A 21,388-nucleotide genomic window follows, 5' to 3' on the forward strand; every position below is an offset into this window, starting at 1 on the left:
TGTCTCTGCTGATACACCTGGAATGCAGTTGAAGGTGGCCGTGGACTTGGGCCTCAGCTACCTACCCATGTGGGAAACACAGATGCTGTTCTGGGCTCCTGGCTTCAGCCTGGTCCTACCCCTGACTTTGTGGCGATTTGGAGAGTGAGCCAGTGAGCAGAAAGCCTTTGTCTCTGCTTCCTCCTGTCCCACCCCCCATCCTGAACACTGCTTTTCAAATAAATATGTCTTAAAACTTGGCCCAGCCAGAATAATCTCCTCCCCTCCCTCTGCGCCAGCCCCATCACACTGAAGCAGGTGAGCTCCCCAAAGCTTTCCGTCCCCATCCCCCCAACTCTGCACTGCTGAAGGATCCCCTCTTCTCCCAAGTCCTCAGGCACTCCCTTGTCCTGGCAGCTTCACTGTCCCCTGGCTGGAGACCCCCAGGGCGGTGTGGGCCCTGGTGGGCGGGCCTTCAGTTAGGGGGAGTGAGAGCACCACCTGCCTAGCACTGGGACTTTTGCATAGATCTTGGGGGTTAACAGGCTGGGAAGTGTTGGGGAGCCCAGGACTGACCACAGCCTGAGAGTGGAGGGGATGGGCCTTGGACCCAAGGGACACGGGCTGGATCCCCAGTCCGGACAATCAAGAGCAGCTGCCCCTAGAAACAGCCCAGCTCGTTCCTAGGTCAGTTGAGGAGGGACTGTGGGGTCGAAGGCAGCCCCTGTGGGACTGAGGGGTGCCACGAATCTGGGGGTGGTAGACAGCTGCTGGGGAGTCCCCAGGCCTCCCCAGGAGGCTAATAAGGAGCAAAGACAATAGGTCCCGAGGCAGGGCGGACGGCTCCTGTTGGGGTGCGGAAGAGAGCCGGGCCCAGGATCGGGGCTGGGAAGAGGGGGGCTGTTGCGGCAGCAGTGGCTGCCGGGGATGGGCGGAGGGCCAGCGGCCCGGGCAACGCGCAGATGGCAGCGGCAGCAGGCAGCGGGCTAGGCAGGAAGCGGGCTGCCAGCGTCTTGGTCAGTTGCTTCTGCAGTGCCAGTTTAGACTATGATGAGAAGAGAGGAATGAACAGAATCCCTGACCCCAGGAAGACCCGCCCCCTCCCTGGGCCCCCAGCTGGAGATTCTTCTGCAGGCAAAACGTGCCTTTTAGGCTTCCAAGCCCAAATGCACTCCTCCACCCCCAAACCCTCATTCCACTGGACTTTCTCTTGCACCTGTCTTCCTGTGGAGGGCGTGGGGTGAGGGGGTAGAGACAGTCTCTGGGAGTTGCATACCCTCAGATTACCACCCCAGCCCACCTCCCGGAACATTCCTGCGGGCAGAACCCACACCCCCAAACCCAGCTCTTCCGCTTCTGCAGGGCTGTCCCTGTCCCCACAGTCCCTCCCCTTGCCCTTGACCCCGCACTCCAGCTCTGTTGCCACCCGTGGGAATACCTTGAGGATACTCACAGCCAGCGCTGCGTGCTTCTGCAGCTTGCTGGGCTGGCTGTGGGGCCTGGAGGGCTTCCCGGCCAGGCGGTCCTTGTGTCTCCTGCTGCTCATGTGCTGATGGACAGACAGACAGAAACCATCACACCTGACTGTCTCACCCTTCTTCTCTATCCACAACTCTTCCTGGGTGTTCCCCCACCTGGGGGGAGGGTCTGGGAAGGGAGGTGACAGGTAGCCCCTACCCAAGGAGCCTGTCACCATACAACCAGCTCTCCCACTCCACACACACCTGTCTTTCCCACCGATCCTGTAGCCTGCCCCCTCCAAGCCCAGAGACCCCACTCTCCCTTTTCCCACCTGCTTGAGCTGGGTCTCTGAATTGACCTGGAGCTGGCAGAGAGCACAGCGCAGCGCGGGGCTGGGTCCCTGGCGGCCACTCCGACCTGCTGCAACTCTCTTGGCCTTATGTCCAGCCCCTCCCCGGGGCACCGGGCGGCCCCGGCTCCTTCGGGGAGCCCCGCGCTGACCTTCCACCATCCACCGGTGCTTGGCTCCTAGAGGGAGGGGAGACGACCATCTCTGAGCTCCCAAGGTGGGGACTGCAAGGCTGAGGGGACGCAGCCCCCAGCAATCAGGTCAGTGTGTCCCTTTAGGCCTGAAAGTCACTCTGCACCCACGATCACCTTCTGCCAGCTCCCCCCGCCCCCAGCCAAGGACACCAGAGCGCCTTCCCTTCTGCTTCTAATCTTAGTCCCTTCCTCCTGGTTCTGAGCAGGCAGAGATGCGGGGGCTGAGTGACCAAGCAAAGGAGGTGACCTCCAGTCCCTGCTGCCTCAGCGCAGCCTGCTCTGCCCCAGGGATTAGCAGGAGGACCCAGCGTGCCTGCGCGGGGCACAGCTAAGCACGTACCTCTGCCCCCAGCCCTGGGAGTCCAGCCTGCCCATGGCTGGGGAGGCTCAGCCCGCCTGCCTCTCCCCTTTCCTCCCACACCCCTGCAGATGACAGCTCTGCCAAATGAACACTAACCTGTGTTGTGAGCCTGAAGTTGGGAGGCTGAATTCACGGTCACCTTACACGTGGGACAGTAGAGGTGCCCCTTCTCGCCCCTGCCCTCCCTGCTTGCACTGCTGCCTGCAGCTGCTGCCATCGGCTCTGGCCCTGGAGCCTCTCTTCCAGGCTCTGGGGAACAGGGTGGGCAGGAGGAAGAAGAGGAGGAAGAGGAGGCAGCATCCAGGGGGTCTGAGTGTGCTGGTTCTCTTGATGAGGGGTCTGGGCTCGGTGGGAGCTGTAGTGGAGGGCCGAGAGGAGGGGCTGCGGAAACTGCTGGGGGAAAGGAGGCACTGGTGAGGGGGGGTTGGTCCAGGCATCTTCTGGGGCCCACAGCAATAAGCACTGGCTTGGAGGGATCAGGGCAAGGCCGAAGGGTACCTAGTGCAGGGATGACCAGGGCTGGATTCCAACCGGCCAGGCAGACCTGGGCCTCTCGGGGTCCCACTTTCCCCACCTGAAGTCACAAACTCAGACAAGGTAGTCCCATCCCAGCAAACCCTCACAGCCTGATAGCCTCATTACTTGCTAATCGTTGAGCAGGCATCACCATACCAAAAAGAAGTTCTAGAATGTTCAAGGTCAGCTATTCATGATAGCATAAAATCAGGAACTATCCAAGATCCATCAGCAAGAGAATAAATTGAGAAACAACAGTGGTGCGGTCACAGAAGGAGTATTACAGAGCAATGGAAAAAGACTAGCTGTGACTTGGTCAATATGAACAAAACTGACCCTGGCAAATATTCAAGAGATGAGCAAAAGCCACACTCATACAAAAAATCTAAACAATCAAACAAAAGCCACACCCATGAACAACAGAGGTAGCTAGGAGTCAACACAACCCAAATGAAATCAACTGAAGACAGGGCAGGGTCATGGTGACCTTGGGCCTAAGGGGCATCGTTGGCTGGTGCTGGGGACGTGACTTCCTTTGCAGCCAGGGTCTTTGCAGATGTGCCTTCAGATGAGGTCATGCCAGATAAGGGCGGGACTGATGGGTGACTGGCCGGATTAAGAGTGGGTCCCGTGAGAGCACAGGGAGCATGTGGTGCAGGATGGAGGCAGCGATTGTAGCCAGGCATCCGAGAACCAAGGAACAGCAGGCCCTCTGGCCACTGCTGGGAGCAAGAGCTGCCTGATGCAGTCTGCCTGTGCACGCCCAAAGAGAACCTGGTCCCATCCATGCCTTGTTTTTGCACTTGGCACCTCAAGAACTGGGTCTTTTGACCCAGCAGTTTGGGGTCCTTTGTGCTGACAGCCCTAAGAAATGAATGAGGCTGGGTCCAGGGCCTGGAGGAAGAGAAGGAATGACCACTTTCCAAACCCCATGTCACAGTTCACTGTCGACACACACTAGATGGGCTGGCTGTGCCAAGACAACCAGGGCCTAGGGTGTCTCCCTTCCGCTTCTCTGCCCAGACCTAGGGAGGACAGAGGAGGCCCAGAATAGGACAAGATAGACACTTGAAGGTGCTTGCTCAACACCTCTCTATCAGCCCAGACACCTGTGCTACTTGGGGAGTGAATCAACGGATGGAAGATTTTCCTGTCTCTCTTCTTTTCTATATATCTGACTTTCCTAAATAAATAAATTAATTAAATAAATAAATCTTAAAAAAAAAAAGCACAAACCATTTCCCCTAAAGCTAGTGTCCAGTCGGATACTCTACGTCCCTACTTTTCCTGGACCAGTGCTTTCCTATTGAAGATTCTGTTATGTGTGTGCTCATTGCCCAAGCTTTTTATTTGCATGAGAAGCTTAGGAGAGAACCTACTGAGCTTCACTGGTACCATGAATACAGCCCAGAAGCGACTGGGAGGTGATCCAGGGCTGCTGGCACAGCCTGAGCCAGCCCACTGTGCTGGACAGGTGCCAGCTGCAGCCTGAGGGGCGGGAAGTCCAGCCCCAGCCCAAGAAGCAACAGCAGCAAGCACTGGAATCCTGGGTGGTTCCCTGGAAACAGCGGGAGGTCCCTGGCCAGGGGCTGGGGGAGAGATGCTGGCTAACCTTCACTCTGTAGCTCCCTGGAGGTTTCACTGGCTGGAGTCTCGACCTGAGCCTCCGCCGCTGCCGCCGCTGCCCCCTCACTGGCTGGGGCTGGAGGCCTCTGCTTGTTCTTGGCTGCTTCCATGGCCTTGAGCTTCCTGGCGTGTTTGTGGCCTTTATAATGAGCTTCTGCCTGGTTCTGGGGAGTGGAGGGCACAGAGTCATAACCATACATGTGTCAAGTTCATCTGTCCCATATTTGAGCGGGAACCAAGCCTGGGCCCGGGTCAGAGGGAGGCAGGGCTTGGACCACACCAGGGACAAACCGGTTTCAGAGCCACCATTGTCCTGGTTCGTGTGTGGTTCTGAGCTTCCAGAAAACCAGTTCACCTGGGAAAGCAGCCTCTGCCTCCCTTTTCTGATCCAGTCACTTGTGGGAAGGTCAGTTCAGGTGTCTGGGCCTGAGCTTTCTCACTGGTAAATTAGGGGATGTTTTTCCTGACTTTATGGGGTTGTCAGAATTCAATAGCAACAGGAATTACAAGGGTTTCACATGTGCGGGGATGCTCAATGGTCGCCAGCTATCGACCTGATAAATGGACAAATAAAGAGAGAGGAACCCTCGCATTCAGGAGGGAGGGTAGAGGCACTCCAAAACATTCATCCCTCTGTTGAGGTTTCTCAACTAGAGTGTTTGTTGCTGGCCTGGCACTGGGCCCGGACCCGATCAGCCAAGGATGGGCCCCTCCCTCAGTTTCTCTTCTGAGTCTTGGGGGACTCCTAACCCTGAAGGCCTGCAGGGGACCCCCCACATCTGGCCTGTTGGTGTCCTCTCTCCTCCAACCCAGGGTATCTACCTGCTGTTCCCCAGCCCTGAAACCCCTTCCTGGGTGTTTTATCCACAGCAGGTCTGCCGGCATTTAGCCCGAAGCCCAGAGCTGCCCAGGTGAAGCTATAGCGTGAGGAGTGGGTGGGCTTTGGGATCAACCTGGCCCAGGTTCAAAGCCCAGCCTTGCTACCCACCAGCTACATGACCTCAAGGCAAGTCAGTGTACCTCCATGAGCCTCAGTTTGCCTGTCTGAGAAGTGGGGATGACAACAGTGCTCTTCCCTGTCTCCCCAGGGTCTCAATGCCATCTGTAGATTCTCAAGGGTTTGTGGGGCTCACTTCCCAGGGCCTGGAGTGAGGAGAGGTGGCCTTCTCCCTTACAGAAAGATCCAGAACATAGACAGAGAGGAGCCCATGGGCTTCCGCCCTGCCCCTGCCCAGCCCATGCCACCCCTGTGCCCACTCCTCTCCATTCTCACCGCTGAGTTGAACCTCAAGTGACAGATGTTACAGGAGATGAAGAGCTTCTTCTTCAAGGGGGAGGGAACCCCAAACGTGTGGCTGATGACAGCTTTCTGGACTGGGTCCATCTGTCAGGGAGCAGGAGGACAAAACGCTGGGTCAGCACAGCAGTGGGTGGGAATGGGGTGCTGGGAGATGGGGCACTACAAAACACCAAAGGCTGAGCAGGGTGCCAGGCAGCCCCAAACCCCTGGATTTGTTTGTCAGAGAGAAACAGCCTGTCTCTTCCTGGCCAGCAAGTTCTGTCAGACTCCTGTGTACTTTCACTGCCCCCCTGGGGTCTGTTCTTACTGTTTTCATTTGCAAGAATCACAAACCACCGGCACAGGGAGTTGTGCACAGGGAGGTGGCAAGGAGGCGGCAGGGAGGGTCCCATAACCCAGCCTTGATGTCTGGCGCTGGCGGGCCGGCATGGGGCCTGCAGCCTGGCAGTAAAAGCTTTGCCAGCCAGTGGAGGTTGGAAGCCAGGCACAGAATCCGGGGACAGCTAGCGGTGGCCTGAGGATCTCCCAAGTGGCAGCCTCACTCCTTTGCAATATTCACTTAAGCGGGATTTTCCTCACCCCCTCTCCTCTTCGATCAGGCCAAGCCTTCAGTTTCTTTTTCCCAGGGGCAAGAAGCAGAATTTGTCAAGAGGAACTTTCCAAGGGAAGAGGGAAGGGCCCAGCTGAAGAAACGTCCCTGGGGAACAGAACCAGGCACTGATCTCACAGAACGCTGGGCTCCCGTCACCAGTAGGAGCCAGGAGTAGGTGCAGGAATTTGCTACCATCTTGTTTGGAGGAAAATTCAGCTGGGACACTTTTCTGCCACATGTGGAAATCGAGGGACACCTGGCACATAAGCTGATAGCTGTCCCAGATCAGCAGGAGAGACATGAGGCCACACACAGAACACACAGCTATACCATGGCACACATATCCCTATGCAAACAACCACGTGGAATCTGTATTCGCCAGACCCTGCGGGCGTAGCAGTGATGAAGGTAGGGGACAGGGTGGAGAGGGGGTGACTCACTCCGCAGCCTAGGGTCCTTCCTCTTATGATGCACCAGGTCGCAATGGGAGATGATGGAGTGCCCCAGCTAGATACAGTAGCTGAGGCTGGCCCCTTGGAGCCCACCTTCCTGGCCCGCCCCCCACACAGACCCCTTCCTCACCCCACTCTCCGTACCGTGCTGAAGTTGGGGAAGAGACTGAGAGGGGTGGCACCATTGAGGTGGAAGGCGAGCAAGTGCTTGAGGTCCAGCGGGGGCTGCAGAGGTAGGGAGGCCAACAGGGGGCTGGAAGTGCTGGAGGCCGGGCCTGCTGCAGGAGGAAGAAGGGCGGGATCTGAACCGAGGAGCCATGGTGGAAGAACAGGTGTTCTGTCCCACCTTTGCAGCCAGCACACGAGGTGGATGGATGCCTGGGGGTGCAGAACCACCCGAATCCTTCTCCAAAAGTCCAGCGTGACAGCTGGCCCCAGAGCAGGGGAAGCGAGAGGCAGGTAGGCCACAGCTCAAGGCTCCCAGCCCAAAGAGAGGGCCCTCTCACTGGGCAGAGGCAACGTGGGGGTCAAGTGAAGCCCCTTGGGGAGCCCAGGAGGGAGGGGCAGGAGTGGGGTTGGCCACTGCCATACACACAACCATGCAGACAGCACCATGCACTGGGTTTCCACTTTATTACAAATTAAACCCAACCCCAGGGGGTTTTGTGTGAAGGCCAGCTCCACCCGCCCCTCTGGATCCCAAAGGAGGGATGGGAAACCCCAGGGATATCTGAGGGACAAGGTCCCCGCCCAGACCAGGCCCTAGCTGCTTCCCTTAGGGAGGCCAAAGGGCAGGTGAGCCCAGGGGACAGCAGGTGACCACACTGCACTTCTGCAGTCTTTGATCTTAAAGGATCCAGGTGACAGCAGGGGAGAACTAGTATATTGGAGGAAAATCAGTTTTTGAGGAAGGAAAAAAAAGTGACAGCAACGCACATCTGTTGAAGTGATAGATTCCTTCAGGTGCATAGAGTGTGATGCTGATACACACTGTCTAAAACAGGAAAGCTCCGGCAAGAGGGGGCACCAAGGGAAGACCCCAATACCTCCCTGGAAACCAGAAAGCTGGGCCTGGAGCAGGTACTGCCAGAAGTAGGGCTAACATGCACCTGAGGACCTGGTCTCATTTCCCTTGATGCTTCAATCCCCCCAAGACCCAGCCTTCTGCCCCGCTTGAACCAGACATGTCAGCTTTCCAGGGTCAGAACGTGGAGGTGGGGGATTCAGAAGGGGACAGGGTGAACTACTCCTCATCCAAAGGAAAAGAATGGCAGCCATTCTGGGGGCCTCTGCACATCTGCCCATATGTTCTGTTGCCACTGGCGCATCACAGCCGGCCTGAAGGCACAGCAGCACTCGCAGCGCCTCCTCGCCGTGCGAGGCCAGCTCCTCTGGCGTCTGTGGGTAGCGCCGGGAATTGAAGATGGGCTTCAGAGAGGGCTCCCTCTGCACAGAGTCCCGCAAAGCCCTCCTTCCCCCGCAGATGCTCCAAGCCCCACACCGCAGTCTCGCAGTAGCAGTAGCGGCTCAGCTCCACCCCAAGGTAGGTGCAGCCTCCACCTCTCACTTCAGGTTACCAGGATGCCAGTTCCCATAGCAAGCCCTGGAAGGCGACGTCTGTTGGAGTTGCACTGAGCTTGGAGGCTATGGCCGCCGACACCAGGAGCTGTAGCAAGGTCAAGTCTGGCTCTTCTGGTTGCAGGACAAGGGCAAGTTTCTGCACGGAGGGCAAAACATCCAGCAGCAGGTGGGTGAAGGCTCTGAAGGTGAACTGGTACAGAGCCAGCGCCAGGGCTCCGACTATGGGGAAGACCAGGGCGGCCACCTCCAGGGTGGGTACGAGGCCTGACCACACCTCAGTCACTGTTTCCACCATGGGCAGCAGGGAGGCCCAGGGCACAGGCTGTGGCCCTGCCAAGTCAATGGCTGCAAGGACTAGTGCTGCCTGCAGTTCAGAGACTGTGGGGAAACTTGGCCTCAGGAGCAAGGCATCCAGGATGCTCTCATATTCACCCAGATAGGCAGAGGCTCAGGATCTGTCTGGCCAGGGAGGCAATGTGGCTCTGTGAGCAGCGGGCAGGCAGCCGGGAGCTGTGGGCCCAGGCTCTGCAGGCGCTCACTGGGCAGGCTGGAGCTGAGTCAGGCCAGCTCGGGTGTAGACACACCAAAAGCCTGCAGGATGTCTAGGAGCTGGCCGGCGGTGACTTCACCCTCCTGTAGCTCCACTGTGCCCAAGATGGTGGTCTTGGGCTGGCCATCACAGTGGGACACCAAAGTGGCAAACAGAGCCAGGCTGTGGAACTCGGGCCAGACCCTGGTCTTGTCTAACACCAGTCCCACATGTGGGGATGCCTTCAGGCGCTGGCAGGCCTCTGTGTGCAAGATCCCTGCAATGGCTACCTGTCAGCAAGGCAGGGGTGCAAAGAGAGAGGACAGGGTTAAGGGTACCCACACATAGCCTGGCCTTGCCCCTCCCTGGCTGTGCTGCCTTGATCAAGCTACTTGACCTCTCTGAGCCTCTGTTTTCTGAACTCCAATGTCTGCTCTCAACTAATATTTGCCCCTGTTCACTCCTGCTAGTGCCTCCCGCCCACGTCCACCTGACTCAAGACACACAGGGCTGTTCTCAGGATGGAGCTGCAGCCTGCATGCCTGCATGCCTGCAGGGGCCATGTGTGGGACCCTGAGCCTGACGCCGACCAGGAGCAAACCAAGGGACTGGGGAAGACTGGGCAAGATGCCCTTGCACCCCATCTGCCCTAGAGCCTGGGGACCCCCCTTTGCAGTTCAGACCCCCCTGATCCTGGTTCTTTTATGGTTTCTCGTGATTTTAGGTTGGAAAATTTCCCCCAAAATCAATAAAATACATCCAGGGGATTAGCAACCACCTGAGGTCATTTGCAAACTCTGGGTTAGGCAGTAAAGACAGTGCTCCAGGTGCCACTCCCTCCCCCAGGCCTGGGCCGGGTCTGTTCTCTTGGCTTGTGCATGCTCTGCAGGTGGCCCTGTGCCAGGCACACAGTGGGCTCTCGGTGAAGGTTCTGACATGTGAGGATGTGAAGGAAGTGCCTTGGCTGCCATCAGGGTGGGGGCTCTGGCACACTGGAGCCGCTCTCTGATGGCTCAACGTGCTCCCTCCCCATCCCCCAGCTGCCACCCACCTGCATGTCCCTCACTCTCCTGGGGCACTAGTGGTCACCACATTCCACACCCAACAGCGCCTGGCACAGGTTGAACTTTTATAGTTCAAGCAGGGCAGATCAGCGGTCGTCAGGGACATCCTCCTTGGCCATGCCATACACGGTGGTCAGCATGGCCATCTTGGTCGGGTCTGCCTCTGCCTTGACACCCTCAGGATGGGAGTGGGCGCCTGAGTAGGTTGCTGCCCGTTCTGCCGGGCCCTGGTTGACGGCCAGGGCCTGCTGGTGGGCACTCAAGATGATGTGGTGTTGGAAGTTGTCAGTGCCCACAGTGAAGGCGTTTTCAGCCTCACCATGCTTGTTGTGCATTAGGGCCCCACAGAGTGACAGCAGCCACTAGTGGTAACTGGGGCAAAGAGGCGCCAGCCCGGGAATGAGCCAGCGAGGCAGCGGCCAGAGCGTGTGGCTTCCTCCAGGGCACACTTGGCCGCACCCACCTCCGCCAAGCATTCCACCTCACTTTTCCTACTGGCGCTGCACATGAGGCAGAGGGAGCAACTGAAGTAAGACTGTGGGGAGTGAGAAGGGTAGGAGAAGCCTGCAGGTCATCACACGTGCCTCGGGCTCCTGGAGGTGCTGGCTTGGACTGGGTAGAGGCAGACTGGTGGAGCATGCTGGGAGTAGGGATGGGGTGCACTGCTTCGCTGCCCTGGAAGAGCTGGGGTTGTGGAAGCGAAGGTCTGCCTTGTGAGCCCATAGGCCCCACAGCAGGAGGCGGGAGGTGGGTGCAACAGGCTCCACGGAGCACTGGGGGCTGGGAGTGGAGGGGGCTTAGGGGCACAGGCCAGATGTTGGGATATCCAGGGGTAAACGCTGGTTGGGCTGGGAGCTTGGGATCTCAGTCTAACTGGTCATTTGTAACGGGGACCGCAGCAAGGGTGGAAGAGGGAAAACACAGGGACTTCTTACTAGGACTGTCAGATGCACTTGACCCTGGCTCCTGTTCAGTCCTCCCCACTCCAGAAGTGAGGATCAATGTGGGCTCCCTGCGGAGGCGGGTCCCCCACACCTAGATCTGGAGGCCAGAAGGGAACTCCGTTTACACTCAAGTCTGGGGCCTTTGAGCAGCTCCTTGAATGGGATGGGAGAGGGATGCCTCATTTTCCTCGTCTGTGAACTGAGAGTCACAACTGAAGGAGGAGGCCAGGACAGGAAAGGATTTGAGGACCAAGTAAGGTGTCAGGTGTGGAGGCCATTTGAAGAGGGGGGGGTTTGCTGCTACAGGTCAAGGGATGACCCAGTATCTGCCCTTGCAGCTAACTCAGTCACCCAGAAATGCCTTCCAGCCCCCTCCCCAGTGGGCACCTGCTCACCAGCACCAGGCATTGCTCCCCTCAAAGTGCTGCTGCACCCCCATCCCATCTGCCTGTGAAAGTCATCATAGTCCCTGGCCCCCAGGGCACTGGACAGTACATGGGTCAGTGGACATCACTGGCTCCTGGCCATGTACAGATGGAGGCAGATGCTGTAAACCCCCACCACTGGCCAAGGTGGCACCATGCAGCCCAGCAGGTGTAGAATGCTGCCCCTGAAAAGGTCAGCTGTGTGCAGCAGTGGCCATCCCAGCTCAGGGGCCTGGGGCCATTCTGCTCCCTCCTGCCCATTATCCCCTGGACCCCTGGAAGGCTGCTTGAGGGGCAAGGAGGGGCTGGGGGACCCAGGAAAACATGACAAAGGAGTCTGACTGAGAGAAGAGGAGGTTGCTCTGGGACTCCAGTCAAGACTGGGGCAGAGGCACAGAGGGGGAGGTGGCAGAGAAAATAACATTAACCTGACTATCACCCAAGGGAGAAGCACTGGAGAAGCCGCCTGCTGGGACACACACATACCACCGTGAGGCTCCCAGGCCCCAACACCAACCCCTGGGCACATGCCTACATACACCACCCCACAGCCAGACCATCTCTGCATGCACAGATGTGTACATACCCAGAGGTACCCATGCTGAGACCAAGACCCTGACTGCCACCACAGCCAAGTGTGGGTATGCACACATACACAGCCAGACCCACCCAAGACCAGCTTGTGGTATCCCACGCTCAGAGGGACAGACAGGTGGATACACACAACCCTGCTCACATTTCTGTAGATGACTTAAACAGGGGGCGAAAGGCAGACTCTTGGGGCACAAAGACCCTTGGACGGATCACTGGCTGGGGGAGATGAGCGCCGGCACAAGCCTCCTAGGAGATCAAATACACCTGACCCACAGCACCTGCAGCCAAACACACAGCCTCGCTCCCCCCACCCCCCAGTCACAGGGCAGGCGGCAGGGTCCTCCCAAGTCCCACACGCCTCACGTAACAGCATTGCTGTGTCTCTCACAGATGAAACCCAAACTGCAGAGGAAAACAGATATCCAGGGGAGAGAGAGCCAGCGGCTGTGCAGGGGGTCGAGCCGAGTCCTAGCCCTGGGGTACCCCCATAGGAGTCTGCCACAGCCAGGGTTGTGTCCCACATTCTGCGGAGCTCCCTGCCCATTCCTGGGATGTGCTGATTCCCCAGACACAGGCACCCACCTACCCCATGCTGGAATACCCCACAGCCACTCACATCCCACTGCTGCCAGGGCCCCTCTGGGAAGGGCTCCCTAGCAAGGTCCTTTGAGGGTGAAGGCTGTGGCCATCTCATCCCCTGTGTGGGGAGGAAGAAGGGCATCCACAGAGATGCAGGGGGTGCTGGGTCGCATGTAGGGGAGAACCCTGGTTTTGCTGTAGCAGCAGCTCCCACCTCAGTCCCCTGGGGCCTCTCCCCCTTCCTCCCAGCCCCTTAGGGACAGATTGAAGGAATGACCTCACACCTCTGACCCAGGTTGCTTGGGCACACGCCTGCACAGATGGGCAGCCCATCTGGTTCTCCCACCACTGCACCTGCACAAAGGTACAAATGTCAGCTGGCCCCTAGCATCTCTGATGCAGCTTCTGGGAGCCCAGGAAAAGGATAGGGATGGGAGTGGGGTGAAGAGCCTCCCCTCCACTCCTCCCACCCCAATGTCACCATCACTCACCTAAGAGCATCCTCTGGGGAGGCACCTCAGAGCCGAGCAAGGGGCGAATGAATCCCAGTCAGAGTGACAGAGGGAGGGGTTGTGAGGGATGAGAAGGGGAGGGCAGGAGGGAGGGACTCCTGGGCCCGGCTGGGAAGCAGCGGCGGATGGCATTAACTGGTCTGAGTGTTCCTGGGCTTCCCGGAGCAGGGCATATCCTACCCCAGTGAGAGAACTGGGGCTGCAGGTGGGGCAAAGGTGGAACCCACAGCACAGGAGGGGGCACAAGGATCCTTTCACACTTGCTCTCGTTCGGGACCCACTTGGACCTGGCTCTGTGGCTGTGGCAGGAAGGCGGTCCCAGCCAGCCCTCCCTGCTGACGCCTCTTCTTTCTTCGCTGCTCCCTCTCCCTGTACTTCCAGAAAGCTGGCTTCCTGCCTCATCTGAGCACCTGGCAGCTGGGAGGGGGGCCACACATGGGAGAGGAGACAGCCAGTCCACCGTCCGCCCGCCCGTATGGCTCTGGCTTTCCAGGCCTCTTCAGACCCTGTCTCCGCCAGACAATAGCCTGTAATCTCCAGAGCAGCCAATGTTTGAGTCAAGGAGCAAGTCTGCGGAGGGGGGCTGGCTGCAACAGCTCCCCCAAACAGGTCTGTTAACCTGGAGCTGGGTAGAGAGAGGAAGGAAACTCAAGCCCAGAGCTAGTTAAGCTACCCGGGGAGACTCAGACAGGATCTGAGCTAAGCCCCCTGATTCCCTACCCAGACAGACTGGCCTTTCCTCGTGGTCCCCCAGGGGATGGAGGTGGGGATGCTGGTATGTCACACCTGGGCACCCAGCAGGAGCCTGGGGCACTTGGTCACCTGCCACCACTGCCTCAGACTAGCAGTGGGAGAGGGGGGTTAGACTGCTAGAGGACCTCTGAGGGGAGCAGTGTCTTTGAAGCTTGCATGTAGAGGTGGGGGATGGGTGTGGGTGGTCCCCAAGGGAGAACTTGTAGCCCATACTAGAGGGCTCCCAGGCCTCCTGAGATGAATCAATCTGCAGGGAACACAGGTTGCCGAGCTCACAGAGCCAGTGACTCAGGCATGACCAAGCTCAAGGTCTCGACCTCTGGGATCCAGATAAACCAGAGGCTCCCACCTAGAGATGAGGGGCTGACCATATTGGTGGGGTGGGGTGATGTGTGGTGGTGGCAGGAAACAGGGAGGTCTGAGAATTCCTGGGAGGGGTCCCTCTTGCTGTATGCACCCCTCCTGCCCCTGGGATATCGCACCCAAGGTTCCTCCGGCCCTTCCAGCCAGTTCAGGTTGTATCTTCAATCCCTCCTTTCCCCTCCAGGCTCAGCTTGCAATGGTGGGGGGTGGGAGGGAAGGCCACCCTGAACTAGAAGCCTGAGTTGGGGGTTAGTCCTGCAGAGACAGTTAGGCACCTGTTTGGTTTTGGGAGGCAGCCTTTGGGGAAGGGGAAAGGGATGCGAGCATCTCCCTACCTATCAGTCGAGGTCATGGCTAGAGCCATCTTACTGGGAGCCATCCTGTCACTTTGGGCTGTGTTCCTCCCGTTCTCAACTGCTGTGGCTCAGGGGCCACCACAGTGACTCAATTGGCTAATCCTCCCCCTTCAAGCACAGTCATCCCATATGGGCACCAGTCTGTGTCCTGGTTATTCCACGTCCCATCCAGCCCCCCTGGTTGTGGCTTGGGAAAGTAGTTGAGGACGGCCCAAAACCTTGGGACTCTGTTCTCACATGGGAGACCCATAAGAAGCTCCTGGCTCCTGGCTTTGGATCAGCTAGCTCTGGCCATTGTGGCCTTTTGGGGAGTGAACCAGCAGATAGAAAATTTCTATCTCACCTTTTCTCTGTGCCTTTCAAATAAAAATAAATCTTTAAAAAAAAAAGTATATTGTGGCTCAGTCTCCTTTACTAGATGCTCTTCTCTTCAGGGAGTGGGAGCTTGTGAGATGGGATTAGAGTTGGAAACATGGCTGCTGCCTGTTTACAGGCAGGTTAGGCTGCTGCCTACAGTGCCAGCATTCCTTGCAAGCACTGAGCCAAGTCCCAGCTGCTCCGTTTTCCATGCAGTTGCCTACTAATGTGTCTGGGCAGGCGGCAAAACATGGTCCAAGTGCTTGGGCCCCTGCCACCCAGGACCTGGATGGACTCATGGCTCCTGACGTGAACCTGGCTCAGTTGGGAAATAAACCAGAGAAGAGAAGGTCTCGTTCTTTTGCTAACTTTGTCTTTCAAATATAGAAATCTATCATTTTTTTCTTTTCTCTTTTTAATGAAGTCTGAAACTCAGATCTGGACCCAGCTGTGTGGCTTTGGCTGTGGCCCTTAATGTCGCTGAGCCCTGGTCTCCCGGTTTGCATGACTGGAACTCAGCACCTCCCTCAAGTGGGCAGGCCCAGAGCTCAGTGGGGGTGGGGGTGATTCACCCCTACCAAGTCCTGTGCTGGCCCAACTACCTTATCTGAGGTTGCAGTCAGCCCCTTTCTGCCTTGGCACACGATGGAGAGCCACTTAAGATTGTTTAAGGGTGGGTGTGTGGGTTAGTTAGGGTCACTGAATTCAGTTTTATGGGGGCAGGGGCCTGGTGCCCACACCTCCTGGGAGGAGATTCCAGCCACATTCCTACAGAATGAAAGGGTTTCCTGTGTGGAGGGCAGATAGGAGCAGGTGGGCAGGGGCAGCAGGAAGTGTTTGCGGAAGGGGCAGTGGTAGGGGGTGTCCCATGTATTTCAGGCTCACTTACGGATAGGAGTGAGAAGGCAAGGAAGTGGGTGTGGATGCCAAAGAAGGCCTCTGGCCAGTGCTGACAACCTCGCCCTCCCAGACTTTCACAGCCCCTTGCACTGGGTTCTAGGAGGCCTTCTTAGAGAGCAAGAGTGCCCACCTCCCTGTCTTCCTCCCACAGACAGTCACTGGGACTGGACAGGGGAGAGTCCCCGCCCTGCTGCATGTGACAGCCTGTCACTGTGGAGGCCTTCAGCCCCACAGGCCCCTAATCAGAATGACAGTTCCCAGCAAGCCCTTGGGCTTTGGTGCCAGGCAGAGCCCAACACTGCATGCTCAGGAGCAGAGCAGGGAGGGAAGGTCTCCATGGTTCCCCTTGGTATTCCCAGGGCCTCTACTCTATTGAACGGGGAGCATTGTTTTGCCTCACTTCTCCTCGCCTTGAGGCCAGCAGTTGGCATCTTGCTAGGTCATTGCTTCCCCTACCTGCAGCTCTCAAAGATGGAGAAAGGGATCTCACTGGGGGGCCGTGGCCCTGGGTCAGCCAGCGCCCCTGCCAGAGCCCTAGTGTAGCCTTTGCTCACCTGAGCTCTGGCCCCTGCCCTCAGCAGGGGTGGACAGGGAGGTCTGTTGCCATGTTCACCCTCCACCCAAGGAAGCACTACCCAGAGGGGACCAAGCACCCTGAAGTGCAGGACCTGACATCAGGTCTCCCAGTGATCCCTAAGACAGTGTCCTCGTCCCCCCAAACCAATGCGGGGCTTGAGGGTGCATTGAGGGCTCTGGGAAGAAGGAAGCCAGGAGAAGTGGGGGGGTCCCCATCACAGGGGACCATAGCCTTTTCTCCACCTTGGCATGGGAGCAGGAGTGGGAGGGGCTTTACCAGGAAGGCCCACTGCCCAGGGAGACAAGGGCTGGGGCCACATCCCTGGTCACAGGTCAGCTCTTCTCACCCAGTGCTGACTGCCCATCTTCTTCTCTCATGAATCTCTTTCCTCACAAGGCAGCTGGCCTAAGCCACAGTGGTTTACGGTTCCCTCCATCCCCTCCATCCCCCAAACCTTCTGGAATGTGTTTCTCTCACATACCCACATTCTTTCCCTCTGTGCTTCAAGTCTCACCCAGGCTGGGACAACCAGAATTGCTACCAACTCATGCTCAAGGTATTGCAATGATGCCCAGCACTTTGGGGACAATGGTCCGAGCCACCAGCTGCACACTCCCTCCCCTCTCCCCAGCTGGTAGCTTTGGTTCTCTTCCACCAGGCCACCCCACACCAAGCACGCTGCTGCTCTGAAAGTTCAGGCCCTCGTGCACTGGCTCTCTAGGACCCACTCTTCCCTCTCCAGCCTCACCCCACTTCTCCCACTCCACCACACCCTCCTGCCCCACCACTCCCAGCAGCCTCACTTCCTGCAGCTTGCCCTGGGCAGGCAGCTCAAGTGTGTTCATTTGCGCCTCCTCTCACTTTCACCTGCACGTGGCCCTCGGATGCCTTCTTAGAGAAGACCCCAACACATGCCGTGCCTGAGATGGCTCCTTCCTGTGCTGAACAGGATTTCCCACACAGTGCTTGCACCCGGTAGCTTGTTAGTAAGTATTTGAACGAATGAGAGACTGGCATCCCTCCCCTCCCAATACACACACACTCTCTCTCTCTGGCAGCAGCCATTACCTGAGATACATTCTTGCTCAGTCACACTTCAGTCCCCAGCCCCCAGTGCTGGATTGGGGACTTGGTCCCAGCCACCGGAGTGATTCTGGCCTTTACTGGTGCTGTGATCTCTGTTTGCTGACCCTGGGGCTCCAAGCTCAGCATGCACTTCCTTCAGGAGCCGCTCCTGGTGCGCCCTGTAGTGGCCCTTTTGCCTCTGAGCCCCTGGCATGTACAGTACCTGAGTTCTTCATGTCTGGCTCAGTTCCAAGAGGCAGATGCCAGCATGCAACAGAGGGTGAGAGGATGGCATTTGTCTCCAGCCCCCGGCAAGCAAGGAAAGTGTGAAGCAGGTGTAGGGGACACAGTGGGCATCCTGTGATCATCCCCAGAAGTGGCAGGGCTGGGCGTTTGGCTCAGGGCTAAAATGCACCTCATCAGAGAGCCTGGGTGAGAGTCCCAGCTCTGCTCTCTAACTCCACCTTTCTGGGAGGTAGCAGGTGGAAGAGGCCCAAATAGTTGGGTCCCAGAGCCAGAACCGTGGCACAGCAAGTAAGCCTGCCGACTGCGATGCTGGCATTCCATATGGATGCTGGGCTTTGAGTCCTGTCTGCTCCACTTCCAGTCCTGTTCCCTGCTAATGCACCTAAGAAAACATCAGAGAATGGCCCAAGTGCTTGGGTCCCTGCACCCACACAGGAGACCTGGAAGAATCTTCTGGCTTCAGCCTGGATCAACTCCTGCCATTGTGGCTATCTGGAAAGAACCAGTAAATGGAAGATCTCTGTGTGTAGGTGTATGTGTAAGTGTGTTTTTAAAATAGTTGGGTCCCTTCCATTCACGTGGCAGTAGATTGAGTCTGGGCTGTTAGCTTTGCTTTGGCCCAGCCCCAGCCATTGCTAGTATTTGAGAGTGCTGAAAAGTAGATGGGTGATCTGCCTGCCTTCTGAGTAAATTAAACTTTATAAATAAATTAATTTAAAAAAAAAAGTAGGGCCCGGCGCGGTGGCGCAAGTGGTTAAAGGTCCTCACCTCGCACGCCCGGGATCCCATATGGGCGCCGGTTCTAATCCCGGCAGCCCCGCTTCCCTTCCAGCTCCCTGCCTGTGGCCTGGGAAAGCAGTCGAGGATGGCCCAAAGCTTTGGGAACCTGCGCCCGCGTGGGAGACCCAGAAGAGGCTCCTGGCTTCAGATCGGCATAGTATCGACCCGTTGCGCTCACTTGGGGAGTGAATCATCGGACGGAAGATCTTCCTCTCTGTCTCTCCTCTCTGTATATCCGCCTTTCCAATAAAAAAATAATAAAAATAAATCTTTGAAAAAAAAAAAAAAAAAAAAGTAGGCAACCCTCAAGACGGTGTGTGAGTCCAGGGCCGCCTCGGGCAGAGCTGCCAGCCTGGGCTGTGAGGTGTGTCGTCTCACCCGGCTCCTGCCTTGAACAGGCCAAATTCCCAACATCCCTTCCATCTCCCCTGTGAGCCAGAGGCCTGCGCTGCTCTCTGCTTCGCTGTGGCTCCTACATGCCTGTCAGCCAGAATCACTGTCACAGAGGCAGCCACCCATTTCTCCTAGGAAGCAGCCCAGCAGCCAGCTGCCCCTAGCTGCTCAAAGCTAGACCTTGACAAAGTCACCCTGGTCAGGGACAGGCAAAAATCCTGGCCAGGATTCCAGTGGCCACAGGAAGGGAGGGCTGCCCCCCTGTAGGGCACCTCCTCGCTGACCTGGGGCCATGAGAGGCCATAGCAGGAGCCTGGGACTCCCTTACAGGCAAGCTCTTGCTACCAGACTGTCAGGGAACCAGACTGGGGAAGTGCTACTTCAGGGTCCTGCTCCCAGAAGACGCCCATAGGAAGAGCCCCCAGAATCAGCAAGAACCTCAGAGACCCCATAATCATCCAGATATTAAAAACCAACTTGATGCCCTCAAGGAATCCAGAGACCCTGCAGAGGGCAGCTAGATCCCACAACTCCACAGAGAGGAATACATGCACAGAACCATTCCAAGGGACCTAGATGGAGGGTGCCACTTGGTGGAAGGGGTGCTACTCGGTGGAGGGGGTGCTACTCGGTGGAGGGGAGGGGCCTGCACCATGCGAGAGCCGCACTGCCACACACTGACCTGGTCCCGAGGGGCAGCTTTTGCCCAGGCTGAGCTGCCGAAGTCGCCTCTGGTGGGCACGCCCCCCACAGTGCACCTGCGCTTGCGCCGCAGAGTTCAGCTGAATGTTGCACACATCGCAGAGCGTGTATGATGACCGCTTCCGCTCCCGCTTGGGCCTTGGTGCCTCTGGGGGCCTTGGGGGGCACTCTGCCACACCAGCTGTGGGGGGCTCCTTTTCCCCAGGGGGCGATGGGCTCAGTGGCCGCTTCATACCTGAGCAGAGAGAGAAAAACCAGGACAGGCTGAATGCCCTGTGGCAGCAGGTGGGGCTTAAGGCCTGGAGATGCCAGCATCTGGGTGACCTTGCTGAAACATACTGGTCTTTGAGGGCCCCCAGCTCAAGGAGCGTGTAGGGTGCACCATAGGTTCTGTTTCAGGCAGAGCAGGGTTAAAGGGTGGGATGCTTGGGGTGGTGGGGACACATAAACATACAGGAAGCGAAGAAGCCCAGGGCAGAGCTCAGGGATGGCCTTGCTGGGCCTGGTGATAAGATGGCCACCGAGGGTCACACAATGGCAAGGCCCCTAGGGTCTTGGGAAGCAGTAGATGCTGACAATCCCATGACAAGTAGGCATGTGGGTGCATGCTCTGGAAACATAGCAGCCTCTGCCTAGACCTGGACCTGCACCCTGGACCACAAGTTGGTGACACTCGCAGGTAGCCTCAGTGGGATAAGCTCCCCTTTGCTGCTCTGGCCACCCAGAACATCATACATGGTGTTCAGGGAGAGACCTGGGCCTGCTGAAAACAATGTGTGCACCCTTTACCCACCATCATCCAACCAGGCTCCCAGTCTGTTCCCTCCAAGCTCCTCCGCTGAGCTGCTCCCTGATCTGTCTGCCTCTGTCCATCTGCCTTCCTCCAACCACACCACATCCATCTCTACTCCTTTCTGGCCTCTGTCAGGTGGGAGCATCTCAAGCACAGCCCGTGTGTTTCCCCCAAGACTGGCATGGCCCCTAGGTGAGGGCCTAAGGGAGCTGTGATGGGGCCCATTTCCAGTCCTGCACCGGATGTAGCCTCTAAAAGTCAGCTGCTGAAGGGGCTGGCCTCGAGTGGCAGGTCAGGCCACCACCTGCAATGCTTCAGTGACAGAGTGAGATACTTCACTCATTACTTCACTCCCCAAATGACTGTAAGGATCAGGACTGAGTCAGGCACCAGAAGCCTCCTCCAGGTCTCCCCTAGCACGTGGGCCATCCTGTGTTGCTTTTCCCAGGCCTTAAACAGGGAGCTGGATTGGAACTGGAGCAGTTGGGCTTCGAACTAGCGTCCATGTGGGATGCTGACATTGTAGGTGGCAGCTTTATCCACTATGCCAGAACACTGGCTTAAATAAATAAATCTTTAAAGAATATATCACATGCAGGCACTATATCAGAATGCGACTGCATACAGAGACAGGGCCTTTAAGAGGAAATTAAGTTAGGAGCTGGTGCAATGGCTCAATTGGTTAATCCTCTGCTTGTAAGCACCATCATCCCATATGGGTACTGGTGTGGGTCCTGGCTACTCCACTTCCTATCCAGTTCCCTGCTTATGGCCTGAGAAAGCAGTGGAGGATGGCTCAAGTCCTTGGGCCCCTGCACTCACATGGGAGACCCGGAAGAAGTTCCTGGCTATTGGCTTCAGATTGGTTCAGCTCTAGCTGTTGCAGCCATTTGGGGGAGTGAAACAGCGGATGGGAGATCTGTCTCTCCTTCTCTCTGTAAATCTAACTTTCTGATAAAAATAAATATTTAAAGAAAAAGAGGACAGTAAGTTAAAGTCATAAGGGTGGTCCCTATTTGTATGACCTGTGTCCTTCTAAGAGGAG

At 57.3% G+C, this 21,388-nt stretch overlaps 1 protein-coding gene across 12 annotated transcripts; it reads right to left on the bottom strand.

Annotated features, from left to right (window-relative positions):
- Positions 1 to 649: 649 nt before the first annotated feature.
- On the bottom strand, positions 650 to 19,985 carry ZNF385C (zinc finger protein 385C). 12 transcript variants are annotated; one of them, XM_041000636.1, is made up of 9 exons: positions 19,531 to 19,985; positions 6,975 to 7,105; positions 5,760 to 5,870; positions 4,503 to 4,650; positions 2,889 to 2,918; positions 2,441 to 2,734; positions 1,772 to 1,968; positions 1,418 to 1,528; positions 650 to 1,024 (listed from the first exon to the last, which is right to left on the bottom strand). In XM_041000636.1, exons 1-9 carry the CDS (start codon positions 19,781 to 19,783, stop codon positions 779 to 781), a joined length of 1,521 nt encoding a protein of 506 aa, XP_040856570.1. In that variant the 5' UTR covers positions 19,784 to 19,985; the 3' UTR covers positions 650 to 778. The 12 variants fall into 12 exon arrangements, with proteins under 12 accessions (XP_040856570.1, XP_040856571.1, XP_040856569.1 ...); XM_041000637.1 differs by having other exon boundaries at positions 1,433 to 1,528; positions 6,975 to 7,108; XM_041000635.1 differs by having other exon boundaries at positions 6,975 to 7,108.
- Between the last annotated feature and the right edge of the window lie 1,403 nt (positions 19,986 to 21,388).

Source organism: Ochotona curzoniae, unplaced genomic scaffold (genome assembly GCF_017591425.1).
Source record: "Ochotona curzoniae isolate NIBS_2020 unplaced genomic scaffold, NIBS_Ocur_1.0 scaffold_2453, whole genome shotgun sequence".
NCBI lineage: Eukaryota > Metazoa > Chordata > Mammalia > Lagomorpha > Ochotonidae > Ochotona > Ochotona curzoniae.